Below are 20,528 nucleotides of genomic sequence, written 5' to 3'. Positions count from 1 at the left end.
CCCCGTGGTTGGGGCGGGGTTTCCCGATCACCACTTCTGTTGACCATCTTTTCTGGCCGGACCTTTTATTTTAAAAGATGTAAAGGTGAAGCTTTCTGAGATCAGAGAAAGATTATTTAGTGAGCCATGGGATTTAAGTCACTGTGTATGTGACATGAAATATTTATACCTAACCCACTAGCAAATGGCTCATTAGAAATATTTGAGATTTAATATGTGAGAATTCTGCCAACCACGTCAGGATAAACCTTGAGCATTGGGAATGCAAAATCAAACAGACCCTTTAACCCACGTCACAAACAGAGGTGTGGACGCCCCTTTTGTCCCAATGGCAGGGATGGGGCGCTGGCCCCGGGGTGTCCTGGTTCTCCTCCCTGACCCACGTGGTGTCAGGAGCTTGTCTGGAGGGGACGGGGACGCTGGCCTCCTGGGGTGTCCTTGTCTGAAGCCTGTGGTTCAGGCATTCTCCTCACTGAATTCAGATTTTGTTCAGATTTTGCGGCCTGCCTTTCTTATTTTTATTTATTTTTTTTTTTGAGGCGGAGTCTCGCTCTGTCGCCCGGTCTGGAGTGCAGTGGCCAGATCTCAGCTCACTGCAAGCTCCGCCTCCCGGGTTTACGCCATTCTCCTGCCTCAGCCTCCCGAGTAGCTGGGACTACAGGCGCCCGCCACCTCGCACGGCTAGTTTTGTATTTTAGTAGAGACGGGGTTTCACCGTGTTAGCCAGGATGGTCTCGATCTCCTGACCTCGTGATCCGCCCGTCTCGGCCTCCCAAAGTGCAGGGATTACAGGCTTGAGCCACCGCGCCCGGCCGACCTGCCTTTCTTACTGCCCTGCTTTGCAGCCCTGCCCTTCCTGGCTTTGGAGATCCTCATGGATGGGCTTGGGAAAGGCCTCTGGCCAGACGATCTGGTGACGTAATCCCATCTGACGCTCAGCCTTGGACTTTGAAAAGGCACGACTGTCCCGTCCGATGGACAGGATGCAGAAGCCTTTGGGAATGGGCTTGTTGCCAGAATAAATAAAAGGAGACAATTGGCAAAAGATGGTCTGGGCCCCACGGCCCCAGGCTGCTATGTGGAGAGCCTTGTCCTCTCCTCTGCCCACGGTCACCAGTGAGCACCAGAGATGGGTTTTCCTCCCTCACCTGGGCCTCTTCCTGCTGCCAGGAGCTGCCTTGCTGCCTCCACCTGTGACAGCCCACCCCCTACCCCCTCTGTGAGAGGGTTTCCAGGGCCCCACCCAGCTCCACCTGTGACGGTATACCCCACCCCACCCCACCGTGAGGGGCGCCACTGGGCCTCGCCATCGCCGTCTCCTGTGTTCTCTCTGCGCTTGCGAGGTCACGCTGGGGCTGGAAAGGGTGGCCCGGGATGGCTGCTCCAGATGTCTTGGCTCCCTGCCACACCCCACCCCCCACCCCAGTTCCCCACGTCTCCAGTTAGTGCAGGATGAAAATTGCCATCAAATAAAGCAAGCTTTTGAGTCAGCTTGTAAGAGGAAGGAAGTTTGCTTCAGTCGTCTCGTTTTGTTGGAACAAAGAGATCTAAAGATAGACACATGGCTCCCCTCCCTGGACTGTCTTTGCTGGGACCCTGTTTCTGTGAGGAAAACTCGGTGGGGGGGCGGTTCACCTGTGTATCAGGTGAGCCAAGGGCACCTCTGCCCTTCCCACCCTTGGGAAATCTCACCACGTCGGCCCTGTAGTGGCCAGAAGAGATCGGCCCTCCCAGGTGGGGCTACTGTGGTCGGTGCTGGGAACGGGCAGGGGCAGGCCTGGCCACCCCCTCGCCGGTCCCACCTGCTGCCTCTGCCCACACGGCGGGGGAATGGGCGGGGCAACCTCTGCCCACACGGCAGGGGAATGGGCGGGGCAACCTCTGCCCAGCCTCAGACGTGAGGCCCTAACTCTCCCCTCTCAGACCTGCCGTGGGGTTGTCATGGGGTCATCACTGGGGAGTTGGTTGGGGTGGGGCTGGGGAGGGAGCTGGGCTTGGGTGGCGAAGACGGGTTAGGGGCCCACCACCTCCCAGACATCCGACAGCACGGAGCCCCACAGAGGCCACGCTCGCCTGCCTGCGTCTCCTCCGGGGACCTGTCTCCTGAACCGAGTGGCCACCATTGTTCCGTGCACTTCTTAGTCTTGTGGCTGCAAAATTAAGTAGATTGGAACTTTTATAGAAATTATGATCATAAAGGGCAAATTTTCCCATCATTCTTGAGTGGGTTCAAAAAACCAGGAAGAATGAAAACTTACACACGTAAATGGAAGAACGCCCAGCGCCCTGAAAATGCCAGGGCCGCCGCCTGCAGAGGCTCCTTGAAGAATGGGAGAAGGCCGACACTCTGCTGTGGGTCGGAGAGCGTCCGCAGGCCTTTTCAGGTTCACAGAGTGGCCGGTGACCACTTCAGATGTCGTGATATGTTAGAGTTTATTTGTATGAGCTTAGCTGTGTGCAGTTTCTGATTACGCACATGGGGAACCCTGCGTTTCAAACCCAGAATGAGGTCTGAGGACAATATTTAGTTTGTCCTGGCCCAAAGAGTCCAGAGGCACTGGGGGCTGCCAGCAGGTGGACACTGCAGTGCGGATGGTGGACAGGTGGTGTGGACGGTGGACAGGCGGTGTGGGTGGCGGACAGGCAGTGTGGACGGTAGACAGGCGGTGTGGACGGTGGGCATTGCAGTGCGGATGGTGGACAGGCAGTGTGGACAGTGGACAGGCGGTGTGGACGGTGGACAGGTGATGTGGACGGTAGACAGGCGGTGTGGACGGTGGACACTGCGATGCAGACGGTGGCCAGGCGGTGTGGACGGTGGCCAGGCGGTGTGGACAGTGGACAGGTGGTGTGGACGGTGGACACTGCAGTGCGGATGGTGCACAGGTGTTGCTTTGCCCCCCACGGGCCTGTGACGCCAGATAGTGGGAACCCACCAGTGAGGGGTGGGGGCCTTGACATTGGATTCCACAGGATGCTGTGGGAAGGCACCCCCTCCCTTCCTCTGCTATGTTAGCAGGGACAGCTGCTGGGCCAGGCCCTGTGGTGAGGGTGGGGAACCCCAGGCATGGTCCCTGCAACCTTGAGTGGGGGTTTGCAGGCACCCATGGAGGGTGCAGGCTGCCATGAGGGCCCCTGCCTGATGGGGAGGTGGAGAAAGGCCTCTCTGAGGTGGCATCTTGGTAGAAAATTGAGTGGGGTCAGACTGGCCACAAGAGGAGCGGCTGAGCAAGGGCCCCAGGCCTGGACCTCACCCTTCCAAGGACCCGAGTGTGTGGCAGCCCCTGGAGGGGTGGATGAGGAGACTACAGTGGACAGCCTGTCCCAGAGGCACCTTCACACCCACACGCACCACTCTCTCAGAATGTGGAGGGACGGCGGGCAGTGTCTGTCCGTCTCTAACACACGGGAAAGACATTTGCTGTCAGCAGGGCCCCAGAGCAGGCGCCGGTAAGGTCCAGAGCCAGGTCAGGAACGCCTGAGCTCGTAGGGAACAGGCCAGGCCAGACACGCCACCTCTCAGCGCTGCCAGAACAGCGTTTAGGAGTCATGGTAGAAGTGTCCACATCGATGCCTGACTCTTGCGGTCGATGGCCTCTGAAAGTTGAGGTGCGGAGAGGGAGCCACAGACATGGGCCAATGCCTCCCCGTTTGTGGCCCCAGTAAGCCTGGGCCACCAGCATCCCGCGGCCATCACCGACCTTGGAACCCCCCTGTCCAAGCCGTCCCCCCCGTGATGAACCTGCCAACTCACAGTATCCACAATCTTTTTTTGTAGCCCCTAGAATTTCTAAAACTCTGGGAGACCTTCCCCTGTGACCCTTTCCATGTCAGCGATGTGCTTCTCGTGGGGTTAGCAGGTGTTGGATTTGAGGACGGTGCCTCCTGATTTCCTCTCTGAGGCTACAGTCACTCCTGGTGGGAGAGAAAAACTTACTGTAAAATCTGAACGTCCAACTGCGCAGTCTAGGCTGCCGTCAGCTGCACCAGACACACATTCCAGAGAGGTGTGCGCCGGTGGAAGTCACCCTGCCAGGAGCATAAAAAAGTATTTCATGCTTTACTGCTTGCCTGTTTCTTTCTCCCACAAAAGAAGCCATTGCTGACACATGGTTGCATACTGGGAACGGGTCTGTGCCCTGAACTCTCCCTGCGAGGCTCCGCACAAGGGCCTTGACATCTGCTTGGCTCTGGCAGGCCCCGTGACACCGTGGTCCCGCCACTTCCTCACCAGCACCAGGGTTGTCTCCGGCTCCGAGGCAAAGCAGTCCCGTAGCCGGCAGGGCCGCAGCCAACACGGCCCAGGAGGGGCCCCTGTGTGTTCCACTGTGTCCCATGTTTACACTTGTTTGTCTGCAAGACTGGAAGAGCAGGATTTAAGTCTGATGCCAGGTAGATATTATCTTGTGGCCTCTGCTGGGAATTTCCAGGTACAAACACTTCTGTCCCATATCTTCAGGCTGTTAGTGGCCTGGGTCCTCAGGTGTGGAAGAATTGAACGTTTAAGCCATTCTCAGGTCATCAGCATGAGTCCTGTGTCTTTCAGAGAGAAATTGTGTGGATGTTCAAGACTGCAAATGTGGCTGTATGATGAGCGTGCTGGCCAGAAATCGTGTCTGCTCTGTGGTCAGTGGTCAGTGTCCCCGAGGCATAGTAGCCCAGCAGCCGCTCTGTGGCACAGACCACCAGCCTGTCAGTCCACACAGCTTTCCCTGTGGTCTTGCTGACCTCATGCTCCCAGCCGGTGCTGGCTGCATGCTCCCGGCTGATGCTGACCCTGTGCTTCCAGCTGTGCTCCCAGTCGGTGCTGGCCCTGTGCTCCCTGCTGGTGCTGGCCCCGTGCTCCCCCATGCTCCCAGCCGGTGCTGGCTGCATGCTCCCGGCTGATGCTGACCCTGTGCTTCCAGCTGGTGCTGGCCCCATGCTCCCCCCGTGTTCGTGGCTGGTGCTGGCCCCGTGCTCTTGGCTGGTGCTGACCTCGTGCTCCCAGCTGATGCTGGCCTAGTGCTCCCGGCTGGTGCTGACCCCGTGCTCCCACTGTGCTCCCAGTCGGTGCTGGCCCTGTGCTCCCTGCTGGTGCTGGCCCCGTGCTCCCCCATGCTCCCAGCTGATGCTGGCCTAGTGCTCCCAGCTGGTGCAGGCTCCATGCTCCTGGCTGATGTTGGCTACGTGCTCCCGGCTGGTACTGACCCCGTGCTCCTAGCTGATGCTGGCCTAGTGCTCCCCCCGTGCTCCTGGCTGGTGCTGGCCTGGTGGCCACAGGTGCTTCAGTGCGTCCAGACCCATCTGGAATCTGCTGGGTGGGGGGATGGGTGCGGGAGTCGACCCTGCTGTTGCCTTCCTGCCTTATTTATGTCCAGCTAATGGCAAGGCCAGGGATGTGGCACAGACCCCCAAGGGTCCCGTGTGTGCAGAGGCAGTGGCCCATTCCGTGGTCAGGTTTTCCTCATAGGGCATAAGTTACTGCACCTGCAACAGGCGGGCAGGGGCCACCTGAACATTTTCCCCAGTGTGAGTGGGACTCAGACCAAAGTGTATTTATCCCAGGACCAGGACCAAGCCCTTTCCTGCTGCTCCCCTGCCTCCCCTCTGCCCAGGTCTCTCTCTTTGTCCTTCCCTCTGTCAGTCCCTCTCTCTGAACCTCTTATACCACACTTTCAAAATCAATGGTGAATCATTCAACACACAGCTTTTGTGTGCTGAGAAACAAAGGACTCCACGTATTGGAAACTGAAAAGCCTTTTTCCAGCCACGTGATGCCGCTCCCGTAGGTGCCTGTGGATGTGCCGGCTCTGCCTGGGATCGGGTGGGCGCTTGCAGGGTGAGGCAGCTTCCTGGGACTGACGCGTGCTGTCTGCTCTTTCCGTGCAGATGAAATCATGCACCAGGACATCGTCCCACTCTGTGCTGCCGACATCCAGGACCAGCTGAAGAAGCGCTTTGCTTACCTGTCCGGTGAGTTCCAGAAGCCGGGACGGGGTGGAGAGGGAGGGGTCCGGGGCCAGGTGTGGGCTGAGCAGTCCCCACGGCCTGGTCATTCACTGCCTTGGGTCTGACCTGTGACCTGGTGGCTCTCCCCATCTCTGTGAAGTGGGCAGCTCCATGCCAGTTGGCACACGGCCACTGGGAGGAGGTGGGCGGGGGAGGGTCAGGGGGACGTGGCCTGGGCACCCCTGACAGCGGCCACCAGGGACAGATGGAGTGGGGCATGGGTGGCCGAGCCCATGGGCCTCAGTGACCCGCAGTTCCTGCTGCATCTGGGCACCTCCCCAGGCCACGCCTCTGTCCACTGTGGCCTCCAGCCCTGCATCTGGCACACCTGTGGAGGTGGTGCCTGCAGACTTGGGGACATAGTGAGGCTCCCAGCCCCGCCGTGTGGGTGCAGCAAGGGCATCTGCAGTGAGCCTGAGCTGTGCAGACACTGTTCTTATGTGAACAAATCTGCCCAACAGGACCCATCAGAAAAAATACATGAAATGTGTGCCCTCCCTGGGACATAAGGGTGCCCTGATGCCGAGGGTGCAGTGCTCTCGGGAGCTCAGCCTCTGCCCCTCTGCATTCTCATTAGCAGCCCGGCCCCCAATCCATGGCTGGCATGGTAGGGCCTCCATCCCGCACTGGCACCTCCAGAGCCAGCCCACACCCCAGGCCGGGCCTTGGGGTCTGAGGGAGGCTGACTGCCAGGGGCCGAGGTGTAGCTGGCGAGTTTTACGAGACCAAAATCGAAGAGACAGCAACATGATGGCCAGAGGAGGAGAGCTGTCCAGGGACTCGGTCCTGCTTTCCATGGCGGAGAGGCCCAGGAGGAGGAAGGATAGAAAGCAGGGGGTCTCTGGAGAACTGACAACTCCCAGGGGACAAGGGCTCCAATCCCCCTGTGTCGGGGACCAGATGTGGTGATGACTCAGGAGAGGCACCGTGGTTTCTGCCAGTTCCTCCTGCGTCCCCAGCCTCTCCCTGCCCCTTTCACAACTCCCAAGAGGCTCACAGCTTTGCCACCAGGAGGGCCCCGACCTGGGCCTCCAGCCTTGACCTTCCTTCAGTTGCCAGGCAGTGCCCCCACCCCAGTGGTGCCTGGGAGGGCAGAGTCCCGGGACGGCCCCAGCCACCCACCTTTTCTCAGTCGTTCCTCAGACGCCGGCCCAGGAACTCTGTGAGGGGATTTTGCAGATGAATTTAAGGCCCCAAATCAGCAACTTTAAGATCTTCCTTGGTGGGCCTGACCCAGTCGGCTAAGCCCTTAAAAGAGATGGGGCTCTTCCTGGCATGAGAGATTCCAGGTGCAGAGAGGATTTGACACAAAGGGGTTCTCTGTGTGGCCCTGAAGGAGGCAGAGGCCGCCTGAGCAGAAGAGCCACCGCACGGGCAGCCGCCAGGACCCTGGGGCCTCAATGCTGCAGCTGGGAGCAGAGCTCTGCCAAGCCCCTGGGGGAGCTGGAGAGCCTGAGCTCAGAGAGAATCACAGCCCAGCAACCCCTCCACGTGGGCCCAGAGACCCTGAGCAGAGACCCACAAGCTGATAAGTGCCTGAGCGTCAGTGATCTTAGGAACCACACCAAAGCCTCCGTGGGCTCCTCTCCCTCCTGGAATATAAGCCAGAGTCCCCTGTGGCACCACTGCCCCCACCTCGTCTCCTGCCCACGCCCTGGAGGCAAGCTGCTTCCCTATCGCCCTGCCTCCCACCAACCTCGGGGCCTTTGCACGGGCGGCGCTCTCCATGCAGCAATTTTTTTCCGCGGGGCTTGTGGCTGGCCTGTCCCCTCAGGTCCTTGCTCAGAGGCACGCCCTTGGACGTGCCCTCTCCCTCCTCGCCTGCTCTTTGCTCCACCCCCTCGTTATACGCCCTCGCATCCTCCTGTGTGTGGCGTGGGTCCCTCCTGAGGGCTAGGCTTGCTCACAGCTGCCTCCCGGCTCCTAGAGGTACACCCAGCCTCAGAGCCACGTACGGAGGGCTCAGCTGTGGGCCCGTCTGGGGTGGGACCCCACGCACACCACGCTGTTCTCGGGATCCAGGTCGTAGCAGCACTACCGCGTCTGAGACGGATGGGTGTTGGCTTGAGCTTCTCCTGCAGATGTGCGGATTTGGATGAAGTCTGTGGCAGCCTCGGGTCTGTAGGTCTGCAATCACCCCGTCCCCTCCTCACCGTATCCAGCATGGCTGCGTCCTGAGGCTGCACCTGTACTCCAGGTTCCTGCCATGAAGCCCCCTTCTGTGTCCTCATGACAAAGGCCGTGCACTGGGGAATGGAAACATCCGGGGTTCGTCTTTCAGGTTCCCTGGGGTGTGCCCCTTCCGGAGGCTCCTTCCGGGGCACAGGTGTTCCTTGGTGTCCCTTGGCATCTTCATGCAGCCACCTCACCTGCACGTCGACGTCTCCTCTTCTGCCTCAAAGCCTCTCTGCCTTTCTCCCAGGACACCCGTCATGAGATTTAGGGCCCACCGTATAATCCATCATGGTCTCATCTTGAAAACTTTGTTACCTCTGCTGCAAAGACTTTTCCAAACAAAGTCACGTTCACAGGCTCCTGGGACAGGGAGTGGACGTGCCTTTCAGGGCCCGCCTTGGACTCGGTAAATCTGACTCCGAGGTTTGCTGTCTTGACAGCTGCCCCCAAGCGGGGCTCCCCTCCTGCCCCAGCATCACCCACAGGACTCGCTCTCCCTGTCTCACTCCACCCGAAGGAAACACAGACTCCCCCGCCAGCCACTCCTGCACACGGACCACCGTGGCGCTGGGCCCAGCTGGGCGAGACGCTTCCCTGTGGCTAGAGCCCACAGGTTGGCGCCCCAGCCTGTTCTGTGGACATTGGCTGAATTCGCTGGTCTCTGCATGCCTAGAATGGCTTCCATGAAGTGCCAGAGCAAAAAACTAAAGATGTCAGGAAGGAACGGCTCCGAATTCTCCTTTTCAAGAGGAGACTCTGCATTTCTTTCCATGTGCCCTGCTGATTTCCCCTCCCTGCAGACGTCCGCGCTGGCCCTGTGCTGTGTGCCGTGGAGCCAGGACTGCCCCTGTGATGTGTGTGGTCCCCTCTCTTCTGCCTCCATGATCTGTGGATGCACAGGTGCCACGCAGAGCCCCACAGCTCTGTCCAGGTCCTGAATCCAAATGAGGCAGCTTTTGAAAGGCGGCCAAGTGAGGGATGCCTACACCTCGGGGCTCCAGACCCCCATACGTTGCTGCCCAAAGTCAGGACGAGCTGCGGAAATCACACCTGGACTCTGTGTCTGTCACCCACAGACAGCAGCTCCCAGTTCAGCCTGCGTCCCTCATCATCCACGCCCTCTACTCACAGTGACGTCTGCCCCAAAAGCACTTCGCTTCACCCTGAAGCTACGAGACCTGCCACCCTACTGTCCCCTCTAGTTTTCTGAGATTTGAGGAACGAGGAATTGGGTGTAAAATCAGGAAATATCCTACATGTAAATTCTTGATTATTCTTGTCCTTCCGGGCAGAGCCGCGTCCCACGAGTCAGCCGTTTGACTCTTTCTTACTGAAGGATGAGGGTTGCGGGGGGCGCATGGGTGCCCCAGACCCAGAGGCAATGGCGCGTCCCCTGGTGTGGCGGTCGGAGCAGGCCCCGAGGACGTCGTGGGCTCAGAACTCAGTCCTTGTGTCATCCTAGAAAAGATGCTTCAACTTGCCGACCGTCAGCAAGAGCTAAAAACAGGGCTGGAGAATTTACCACTGAGGAACTTATGATCTGAAGTGAAAAACGCTGAGAACAGACTTGCCACCGGTGAAAACCACAAAGCTGAAATGGAGGCCGTGCCCGGAACGCAGAGGCCACTTGCGCTGCGTGTCTCACGCCTGCTGCGGATGGCAGCCCCCTTCCACTGCCCAGGCAGCTCTTGGAAATCTCGTTTTGCTTTTACAGGAACGTGGCATGGTCAGAGGCAGCCATCAGCTGTCCAGGGACCTGGATTTGACAGGATTGTTCCATCCCATGTCCAGGCAGCCCAGGTGTGTGGAGACGGGGAAGACTTAGGAGACCCTCCCCCTGGCCTGTGCTGTCTTCCCGGGAAGAACACTGGAGACCTTCATCTCTTCTCCTTTCCTCATCTTCCCCAAGCGCTCGCTGCACAAGCCGCCTCCTGTCTTGCCCCTTCTCCCACCCCATTTTGGTTTGGTCCCAGCTTACATCTCATCCTGAGGATTAAGTGTGCAGCTGAACTGCAGTTCTCAGATGAGCTGCAGGACTCCAACATGGCACCTGCCTGGGCAGTCCTGAGAGAGGAATTCGAAGTGGGGAAGGACCCCGGAGCCTTCCTGGCACATGGTCTGAGGCTCCAGCCACCAAGTCCCAAGCTCAGTCTGCTCTTACCACGACCTGACGGCTGCTCCAACCTATGGGGACTGATCCGATCCTGCACTCCCTAAGGCCAACAGCTTTTTGACACCCAGGCTTCAGCCACAGACAGACAGACATTCCCTGCCCGTGGGGGTTTGCCCTTGCTGGAGAGAAACAGAAATGGACACAGGGTCACTGGGGTGGCCCTGGGTGTTCTGCGGAGAATCAAAGTCGTGAGATGGAGACAGGAATCCTGTTAGGTTTGGGCGGAGCCGCATGTGCTCCTTTCTGGACCTGCTTCAAGGAATCCGATGGTTGCACGACCTCAAACCAGTTGCTGTGGGATAAATGTTTCTGTCCCTCCGAATTCAGATGTCGAAACCCTAACCCCGGAGGTGATGTTTGGGGAGGCGAGGCCTTTGGGGGGAGATTAGATCATGAAGGTAGAGCTCCCAGGTGGGATCAGTGCCTTTGTAAGGGGCTGAAGAAACCAGATCTCCTTCCGCAGCGTGGCCATGCCTCAAGGAGACCTCTGTGAATGCGGAAGCCGCTGTCACCAGACACCAGGTCTGTGGGCGCCTTAATCTTGGACTTACCTGGACAGAGCTGTGAGATAAATTTCTGTTGTTTGGGCCTCCCGGTCTGTGGTGGTTTGTTATGGCCGCCCAGAGAGACCAACAAACAACCTGTGTGAAAATGTGAGTCATAAAGGGGTGGTGTTGACAATGTGAGTCACTGCCATAAACGAGTGGTGTTGACAAAGGCATCCTGTCCAGGTAGGAGCTCCGTGTGGCTAAGTAGGGTCCAGTTTCAGAAAGTGATGCCTTCTTGATGTCATCTTCACACTGACAGGAGGTTTTTATGTAGTTCTTATTTTAAGGTTTTCCTACCCAACAGTTAACTTAGCATACAGATATCACAGTAAATTAACCACATGAATGCTTTCATTCCTAAGCAGCTCATGTGGGTGAGTTTCTAAAGCCATGTTTGGGCCGATGCATCACTCAAGGGGGAGTCCCTAAGATGCATCATGTCCATGGAGAAAACGAAGCAGGACACACGTGTGAGTCGTCACACCCTTGGTCACCCAGCTTGGCCATTACACACGCCTCCTGCCCAGGACGTGTGTGCATGTGTGACAAAGTCCCCTAGACTGGGTGGTTTAAGCCACAGGAGTTTATTTCTCTTGGTTCTGGGGCGGGAAGTCCCGGATGAAGGCACCGGCAGATGTGCTGCCTGGTGAGGGCTCACTTCCTGATTGACAGACTGCCGCCTTCTCACTGTCCTCATGTGGCCCGGCGAGCAGAGCAAGCCCACAGAATCCCACAGAGCCCCACTCCCACAGCCTCCTCACCTCCCACAGGCCCCACCTCCCAGCACTGTCCGCCTGGGGTTAGCATTTCAACACATGAATTCAGGGAAAGACAAATATCCAATCCGTAACAGTGTATATGTGTAGATGTGTGTGTATAGATGTGTGTATGTGTAGTGGGTGTGTGTGTGCATGTGTAGCTGTGTATGTGTAGATGTGTGTATGTGTAGTGGGTGTGCATGTGTAGATGTATGTATAGTGTGTATATGTGTGTATGTATAGATATTTGTATGTGTAGATGTGTAGATGTGTAGTATGTGTGCATGTGCATGTGTAGCTGTGTATGTGTAGATGTATGTGTAGTGTGTATATGTGTGTACGTGTAGCGTGTGTGCGTGTGCATGTGTAGATGTATGTGCAGATGTGTATGTGTAGATGTGTGTATGTGTAGGATGTATGTGTAGTGTGTGTGCGTATGCATGTGTAGCTGTGTGTGTAGCATGTTTGTGTATGTGTAGCTGTGTGTGTAGATGTGTATATGTGTAGTGTGTATATGTATGTGTAGTGTGTATATGTGTGTGTGTATAGTGTGTGCATGTGTAGATGTATGTGTAGATATGTGTAGATGTATGTGTAGTGTGTGTGCATGTGCATATGTAGCTGTGTATGTGTAGATGTGTATATGTGTGTACGTGTGCATGTGTAGCTGTGTATGTGTAGATGTGTAGCGTGTATGCATGTGCATGTGTAGCTGGGTATCTGTGTATGGTAGCTGTGTATGTGTGTGTAGCTGTGTATGTGTGTATCCATGTGTGTATGTGTAGGTGTGTATGTACATGTATGTACATATACATATATGCGTATGTGTGTAGCTGTGTATACATGTGTGCATAGGTGTGTGTCTAGCTGTATATGTAGCTATGTATCTGTGTATAGCTGTGTATGTATGTGTGTCTGTGTTTATAGGTAGCTGTGTGTGTAGCTGTGTGTCTGTACATGTGTATATGTGCATGTATGTGTGTATATGTGCATGTGTGTGTGTATAGGTAGCTGTGTGTAGCTGTGTGTGTGTATTTGTGTAGCTGTGTGTGTATTAAACTGAGTGTGTATCTCACATTAAAGCAAGATCCCATAGGAACCATACTTCTTTCTGGTGACGGGGATGAGAGGGGGTTGCAGCTGCCTTCCACCCCTAGCAAGTGGGTACAGGCCCAGTTGCTTGGGTGTGAGAGTTCACGTGCAGGTGTGACAGGTCTCAGCCAGGACAGTGGTTCTTGGACGTGGGTGGGGACCGGAAGCTGTCCCTGGTGCCGTGTGGCAGGGTGCTATTCTGAACCACAGAGGAACTTCGGAGCCCTCTGTCCTCTGTGGCATTCCGTCGGCCTCCAGTTACTAGGCCGGGTGCAGACGCAGAAGTAGAGCTTGTTCTTGGTGCCATTGGCCCTGCAGGGTCCTGGCACTGCCCACCTTGGTGGGGATGGTTTCTCAAGAGAGGGACTCTGCCCCCAACTCTGCATCCAGCGGTGTTTGACTGCCTCATAACCTGCAGGTACGGGAGCTTTGGTGCCTGCTTTTCAATCTCAGTGGACAGGCTGGGATTTCCACTCCTGACTTGGGCAGAAAGAACAGGGTCTTTGCTTTCCATTGAGGCTGCGGTGGAGCACAGAGAGTTCGGAGATACCTAGGGTAGCAGCAGCTTGAGACCAGCACCAGCAACCCCCTGAACCAGGCTGTGCGGCCTAGGTCAGGCCCCCGGGCGATTTCAGCTCTGGGGTTACCTGGCCCCCATCCTCTCCCCTGGGCAGCTGGAGGCTGCCTTTAATGGCAACCGAAAAGTTGCCACGAGCTCCTGGTCGTTGTGGTAGGTACTGCGTGAAGCTGAGACATGCGTGAGCCACATCCCAGGGGGCTTTGAGCCCCCACCGCGGCGGCGGCTGAGGGAAGGCTTGTCACATTCGCTCAGGAGGACACAGGGCCGCAGTGTTCACTCAGCGGCCTCTTATCATTGAGATCGAGGAATTTTCCGAGAGGAAGTGAGAATTAACAATGATGAAAGGTTTGTGGGTGAGTGACAGGCATGTTCTGTTGAGGACTGCATGGGACATTGTGCGCTGCCAGAGACGGGGGCAGAGGTCAAGAGCCCTTGAGGGCTGGGAGAGTTCAGAGGGCAAAAGTCATCAGAGCACAGCGGAGCCAGACCCAGCAGCCGCCTTCCCATTCAGGGGCTTCATTAGAATTCAGCATTGCAGGGACTGAGCTGTCCCAGGTGAAGGGGAGGCCATCACGGTGCGTGGACGCCCCTCGGCTCAGCCCTTTAAGAGGCTCGGCAGCTGGGATGGGCTTGAGGCATGAGCCCTCAAAGGAGGTTAGGAACGAGCTAGGGAGAAAAGATATGTTCATGTGACGTGCTGGCTGAGGTGAGAACAGTTGTGTCAGATAATGAGTCACGTCCCATTGAGGGGTGCTGACAAGGGCTGGACAGGCTCTTGGGAGGAGGCCACGGAGCCCTGTGCTGAGGAGACACCCACAGGGAACCTCGCAGGCCCAGCGTCCCAGGATCACTGGATGGTAAAAGCTGCCCTGCCTGGCGTCCTGGCGTGGCTGGGCTTGGCCAAGACCCAGAAGCAGAAGTTCTGGAAGCTGAAGGCGGTGGCTGTGGGGGGGCGCAAGGCAGCGGTGGACTGTCGCTGTTAAGAGACAAAACTGTGGTTGTCGCAGGCTGTGTGCACCCTGGGTCTTCTCTGTGAGGACATGGATGAGGAACAGCGAACTCACCATTATCTCTTCTCCATAAAAAGCTACCCTAGACTTTGTTCGCTTGAAACAGCCCGATTTTACGGATTTATTCTTCATTTAGTGGCTCAGAAGTTCCAAAGGGCTCAGCCAGGCGGTTCTCCACTCCACGGGGCACTGACTGGGTCCTTCACTCAGCTGTGTCCTCGTGTGGGGCGGGCTGGAAGATCCTGGGGGCTGCCATCCCACACCCCCACCTCCCTGCCCTTTCACAAAGCCCACCTTCAGCCCTCGGTGCTGGGCCTCCTCAGAGCAGGTGGACGCTGGGTGGTGGAACCACCTCTCCAATGACCGTGGGGCATGAGAGGGCAGCTGCAGTGTCCTGAGTCCCAAGTTCACTTCTGCTGAGTCCTGAAACAGGTCACAAGGCCGGACCCCAGCTTGGGAGAGAGAAATGGATTCTGTCCAGCCAAGGTGGCGAGGCAGGGTCAGTGGCCAGCTCCAGCAGGCAGACCTGGAGCCCGGCCTGTGGGACTCCAAAGTCAATGTTCAAATGGAACCCTTTGAAACTGAATTGCTTAAAAGCCGGCAACGTCAGAGAAGCTGGACAATACCCACCAACAGCACAGTTAAGCAGGTTATTAGGGCACATAGACGTGGAATATTATGCGATATTTAAAATAATGGTTACATTGTTTAAAAGCATGGAAACAGTTTGTTCTCGGGGTTAGGAAGGAGGCAGGAGACAAGCTTCTCTATCCAGTATCATCCCAACAAGGTTAAAAAAGCCCAGAGAAAAAGGCTTGGAAGGAAACACACTGAATTGTCACGGTGGCTGTCCCACGGTGGCTGTCCCACGGTGGCTGTCCCACGGTGGCTGTCCCACGGTGGCTGTCCCACGGTGGCCAAGATAACGGGTAATTGTCTAAATTCACGTCACTTTTGTGTACTGTCCAAATATTTTCTTCAAGCAGCACACATTTCTTTCAAATAAAAATTATGTAACGATGAAGAACATGCCTCAGTTTTAACTGAAATACTGGGTGCTGATGGAAACGGGCCAACATGCATGGAGTCCTCGGGGGCCGTGGAGCCCTCGGCTAAGTGTCTGCCTCTGGTCTCTCCCCAGGTGGGCGGGGGCAGGACGGAAGCCCGGTCATCACCTTCCCTGACTACCCGGCCTTCAGCGAGATCCCGGACAAGGAGTTCCAGAATGTCATGACCTACCTCACCAGCATCCCCAGGTGCGTGCGCTCCGAGCCTGGCAGACACTGTGGTTTGGGGCAGTCTGAGGTTTCACCATCGTGGGGTCCCTGCAACTATGGGATGAAGCAGAGTCTCTGTGAGATTTCCCCGTCGTGGGGTCCCTGTGAATGTGGGTTGGGGCAGAGCCCCCCATGATTGTGGGACAGGGCAGTCTGAGGTTTCACCATGGTGGGGTCCCCGTGACTGCGGGATGAATTAGGGTCTGTGGGAGCCATCGTTGCATTCCCCGTGGCTTTGCTGAGGGGTTAGAGCTTTGTCAGCATCATGGCTCTGAGGAGCTCAGGAGTCTGCCTCGGATCTGATCTGGGGTCCGAATCCAGCCTTTCCGCTCCAAGCTGCTGTTCTTTCCTGTGTTACCACCTGGAGGCTCAGCTGCTCAGCAGTCGGGATCTGGCTTAGCCTGGGCACCGCTTTTCTTCCACATAAACTGTCACTGCGCATGCCTGTGTGATCAGCAGTGCTCTGGTGCGAGGGTCCTGTGTTCTTCATGCCGCGGAGGCCATCTGCACGGGGCCTGATGCTCATGGGAGCAGAGCCCGTCCACGTGGCCTCTCTGTGGTGTGGTCAGGACCTGGGGGCGTGGCCGCCTCCTGCCCTTTCCAGGAGAGAACTGACCCCAGAGGTACCAGAAAATCGGGTTAGCAAAAATGGTTCCCTTAGGCTGCAGTTTTTTTGTTCCAGGCATAGCTGGGTCCCCGTCCTCTGAAAAGGCAGGGAGTCCAGTTCTGTGTCTCCCCAGCGGCCGGTGGGAGAGCAGCGTCAGGCCCGTGAGCCGCAGGCTGACCTGGGGGGGGCACCACGGGGGTCTCGCATCTGCTGCGGTCACCCCAGCCACCAGGAAGATGCTGAGAATGTCAGCCACACACCAGGCAGTGTAGCTGCTGCTTCCATTTGGGGTATAGTGAACCACACACCAAGTAAAAACAGAAATATCCTTAAATGTGGCATCTGTATCCCTCACATTACATAAGGTGGCAAAACAGAGGAGATGTTTAACCGTCAGTGTGAAAGTGTGGCCGCGGCCATTACTGTGAAGGTTCTCCTTCATTCTTCAGTCTTTAAAGACAACAGCGCACTGGGCCTGGTAACTGAGAACTCAGCGCATCGGCCTGACCTGGAAAACAGCACATAGATCCCCTGATAAATGTCACGTAACCACCAGTTGGCAGCAGCCAGCCTCTGCAGTAATGCCTTGAGGAGAGGGAGAGCGGTGGGCACCTCTGTCCACTTGGCAGGTAGAGGTGGGAGCTGGCGGAGCAGGGAGCTTGTGAGCCTGTCAGGGGCAGGACGTCTTGGTGGGCAGAAAGAAGGGGGCTGGCTCGTGGCCAGCTATGGTCAAAGGCCTGGACATGGCAGTGTCCTGGTAACCCCAAATCACTGTGTGTTGGGTTTGTGGTTCTGACCTCGGTCTCTTGTCTTTTGTGAGAATCTTGCACCCACCATGCACCAGGCTCTGCTGGCTGAGCTGAGTGCATGGAGGAGGGGCTGGTCTCGGGCCAAGTGGCCGAGTTCCTGAGGGCTGATGGGACCGGCTTGGTGGGGCAAGGCTGTGATGCTGCAGATGGTTTCCCCACATTCCTCCCTGGTTCTCAGTTGCACTGTGGCAGGAAGGCAGTTATTAAGCCCATGTTATAGATGAGTCTTAATAACGGGGTGATGGCTGGAGAAAGTGGATGGCTGGGCAGGCGAGCGCCTGAAGGCTCAGACCCATGGCCGTACCCCGAGGACAGGGCTCCAGGTGTGCTGTGGCCAGAGGGTGTCCTTGAAGAGGGCAGTGATCTCCAAGTCTCTAGGCCTGTGTCTGTCACCTGCACAGGAGGAAGGGCCTGTGCCCCAGGGGACGGCCGGCCTGGCAGGTACATCCGCCCCCTGATGGCGCCTCCCGGCATGGGGCTAAATGAGATTCTGTGGTGTCCACACTGAATGCTGACTGGTCAGACTCATTCTCAGAAGTCAGGGCTGTTGTCAGTGCTTGCTACTTGGAGCCATGAGCTGGGGTGTCTCCTGTTCGTTGAACCTTCCTGTCTCTTTTGTCTTAGAAACTTCATGGAGTCCCTTAGCTACCCACATCCCTTTTCTTGAGATTTTCTAGCATCTGCAGTGCTCAGAGGCCACCCATCAAGACTATAAGAGTGTGGTATGCGACACGTGTTCATATGTGCACACTGCTATTTATCCAGTGTTCTGGAACCTTCCACAGCCCCCTTGCCGCTGCCCCACTTCTCTGTCTGCTTCTTCTCCTGAGATTCAGGAATCTCAGATGGGTCCAGACTCCCGCAGGACAAGACCCACTCAGCCATCTCTGTAGATTGTGCCTCTGTGAGCCGCACAGCCTGGTCTGGCTGAAGGTGGCTGGAGCGCAGGCCCAGTCCCCACTGTGGACACGCGGGCCCCGGGATCCCCAGTGGCAGCTCTGTGGCTCCCTACTATTCGCCTGTGTATGGAAACTCAGGTTTTCTGGTCACACTTAGATTATAAAAAGTGGAAGAGGCCTTTTATATCACCAGACGGTCTAAATCAGATCCTGGAAATGCCAGCTTCGTTCAGCCCTGAGCAGCACTGCTGACCATGGAGCTGTTTCCCCCACTGGACTCAGTGTGGGTGTCTGAGTGTGTGGGGTGAGTGTGGGGTGTGTGTAGTGTGAACGTGTGGCGTGTCTGTGTGGTGTGAGTGTGTGTAATGTGAGCCTGTGGTGTGTGTGGTGTGTGTGGGGTGAGTGGGGTGTGTGTAGGATGAGTGTGTGGGGTGAGTGTGGGGTGTGTGAGGTGTGTGGGGTGTGTGGAGTGTAAGTGTACGTGTGCGTTCTACCCACGTTTCCTTCCCTGTGTGGTATGTATGTAATGTGAGCATGTGGCGTGTGTGGGGTGAGTGTGGGGTGTGTGGGGTGTAAGGTGTGTGTGGCATGTGTGGGGTGAGTGTTTGGTGTGTGGGGGGTGTGTGGAGTGTGTGGTATGTGTGGCCTGAGTGGGGTGTGTGGTGTGTGTGGCGTATGTGAAGTATGTGGGATGTGTCTGGGGTGAGTGTGGTGTGGGGGGTGTGGGGTGAGTGTGGGGTGTGAGGTGTGTGCGGAGTATGTGTGTGGTGTGTGTGTGGGGTGTGGGGAGTGTGTGGTGTGTAGGGGTGAGTGTGGGGTGTGTGGGGTGTGTGGTGTGAATGTGAGTGTATGCATGCATTCTACCCACGTTTCCTTTCTCCCGTGTGGTGTGTGTAGTGAGCCTGTGGCGTGTGTGGGGTGAGTGTGTGGTGTGTGTGGCATGTGTGGACTATGGCATGTGTGTGGGGTGTGTAGGGTGTGTGGGGTGTGTGTGAGCGCGAGTGTATGCGTGCATTCCACCCACGTTTCCTTTCTTCCCGGGTAGGTCTCGTCAGTGTCAGACCCAATGCTCCCTTTCTATCTGGAAATAAAACTCTTTGATAACAAAACCCAACCCGTGTGAATTTGGGAGGACGCCCGTGTGCCCTGATCAGAAGGACCACAGAAGGGACGCGGCAGGCCTGTAAGAGCCACCTGTCCCCTGGCTCTCCCGGCATCCTAGGGCGCAGCAGCCGCGGCAGCTCCCTGGATTTCTGCGAGCACGGGGCCGCGGGCGTGCTGTGCGGACCCTTTGCCTCCAGGGTGTTGCCACTGAGCGTGTCCTTCCTGAAAGAGTGAACAATTCTTGACACATTTCTAAGGGAAATCTTCTTCCTAAGGGCATCTAAGGGATGCCGCCTTGAGAAGTGCAGAGTGTGTTAAAACGTGGGGTCAAGCACGGCCTCTGCAGATAAAACCAGGGTCCCCACAAGCCTTGCAGGTGCAGCTTGGCGGAGGGGACCGTCCCAGAGGAAGTCTCTGCATCCCTGGCGAGCAAAACTGCCAGGCTAGTGACAAGGAGGAGACCTGCCGCGGCGCCCTGAGGGTGCTGTGCCCCGGGAAGTACCCTCTGCAGGGGACCCTCTTCCCAAGGAGGGGCGGCCTGCCCTCTGCTGGAGATGCGGGGCATTGCGGCTCGGTCCTGGGACATCCCCAGGAGACAGTGAGGAGGGGAGCTTGGACCTTTTCTTCCAGGAGAAGGTGGGCGAGACCCTGGCACAGGCCGCTCCCCAGCAGGCAGTTTGCAGACAGCTGCACAACCAGCACGTTCTTTCAGTGGGAAGAAGTGAAATTGACCAGGCCTGTTCTTTCCAATGTCAATGCAAATTAAATGGAAAATCTCTCCTGAAGGCTGCTTTTAAGGGGTTTCAACTGTTACATTCTAAACCAAGCATCACTGCCATCAATTTAGAAAGAATGTTGTATCCTAACTGTAACTTTCCTTCTGTTTTCATAGGCAAATGCCAGGTGTCCTCATTCAAGCACTACATCTGACTATACTCATCATTTTGAAATATTAGACTGAAATAGACAGGTTTGCCCCGAATGGTTTGGGACACCTCTTAATAGAAATCAAGTTCTTGGTCCTTGGAAAGACGACTCACCAGGGCGAAGGGGTGACCTCGTGCTTTGCCGACTCAGGTGTCCGCTGATGCCCGATGTGGGCCCTCCGTGTTGGGGTGTCGGGCTTTGGGCTGTCACATGTTTGTCAGAGGGCAGATCCGGATCTCCAGAAACCTGTAGCCCTTCCTGTTCCGAGTGGTGCTCAATTTAACCAACATCGGCCAGGCCTTGGTAGACGCCAAGGTCTCAGAGAGGCGATAGAGACCAGTGACAAGCAGATTCCAGACCCTGTATGGCCCCTTAGAGCCACGTGGGCTGGGGAGGAGATGCAGAGGTAGATGCGTCAGACCTGTGTGTCCAGGCACTGCTTGCTGAGAAGTCTCCGTGGTCAGTGCACACTGGGAACACGACAGCAAATAAACAGAGAAAATTGTGGTGCTGAGACAATATGTCAGCTGTGGAGGGCTCACAGGGCAGCAGGGCTGTGGGAAAACACAGTGAGAGAG

General features: G+C 56.6%; 1 protein-coding gene across 13 annotated transcripts in view; it reads left to right on the top strand.

Annotated features, from left to right (window-relative positions):
* MCF2L (MCF.2 cell line derived transforming sequence like) overlaps positions 1 to 20,528 on the top strand; it is a 200,410-nt gene that overhangs the window by 109,557 nt on the left and 70,325 nt on the right. For 12 of the 13 annotated variants that reach the window (XM_017861795.1, XM_017861792.1, XM_017861786.1 and 9 more), the window contains 2 exons: positions 5,872 to 5,955; positions 15,469 to 15,583. In XM_017861795.1, the coding sequence (XP_017717284.1) occupies positions 5,872 to 5,955; positions 15,469 to 15,583 (199 nt within the window). Of the gene's footprint in view, positions 1 to 4,386; positions 4,634 to 5,871; positions 5,956 to 15,468; positions 15,584 to 20,528 lie in introns of those variants that run through there. The other variant, XM_017861794.1, reaches the window with a different exon arrangement.

The sequence above is a fragment of the Rhinopithecus bieti genome, unplaced genomic scaffold, assembly GCF_001698545.2.
Source record: "Rhinopithecus bieti isolate Rb0 unplaced genomic scaffold, ASM169854v2 scaffold_62034, whole genome shotgun sequence".
Taxonomy (NCBI): domain Eukaryota; kingdom Metazoa; phylum Chordata; class Mammalia; order Primates; family Cercopithecidae; genus Rhinopithecus; species Rhinopithecus bieti.
This window is presented reverse-complemented; position numbering and strand designations above follow the sequence as displayed.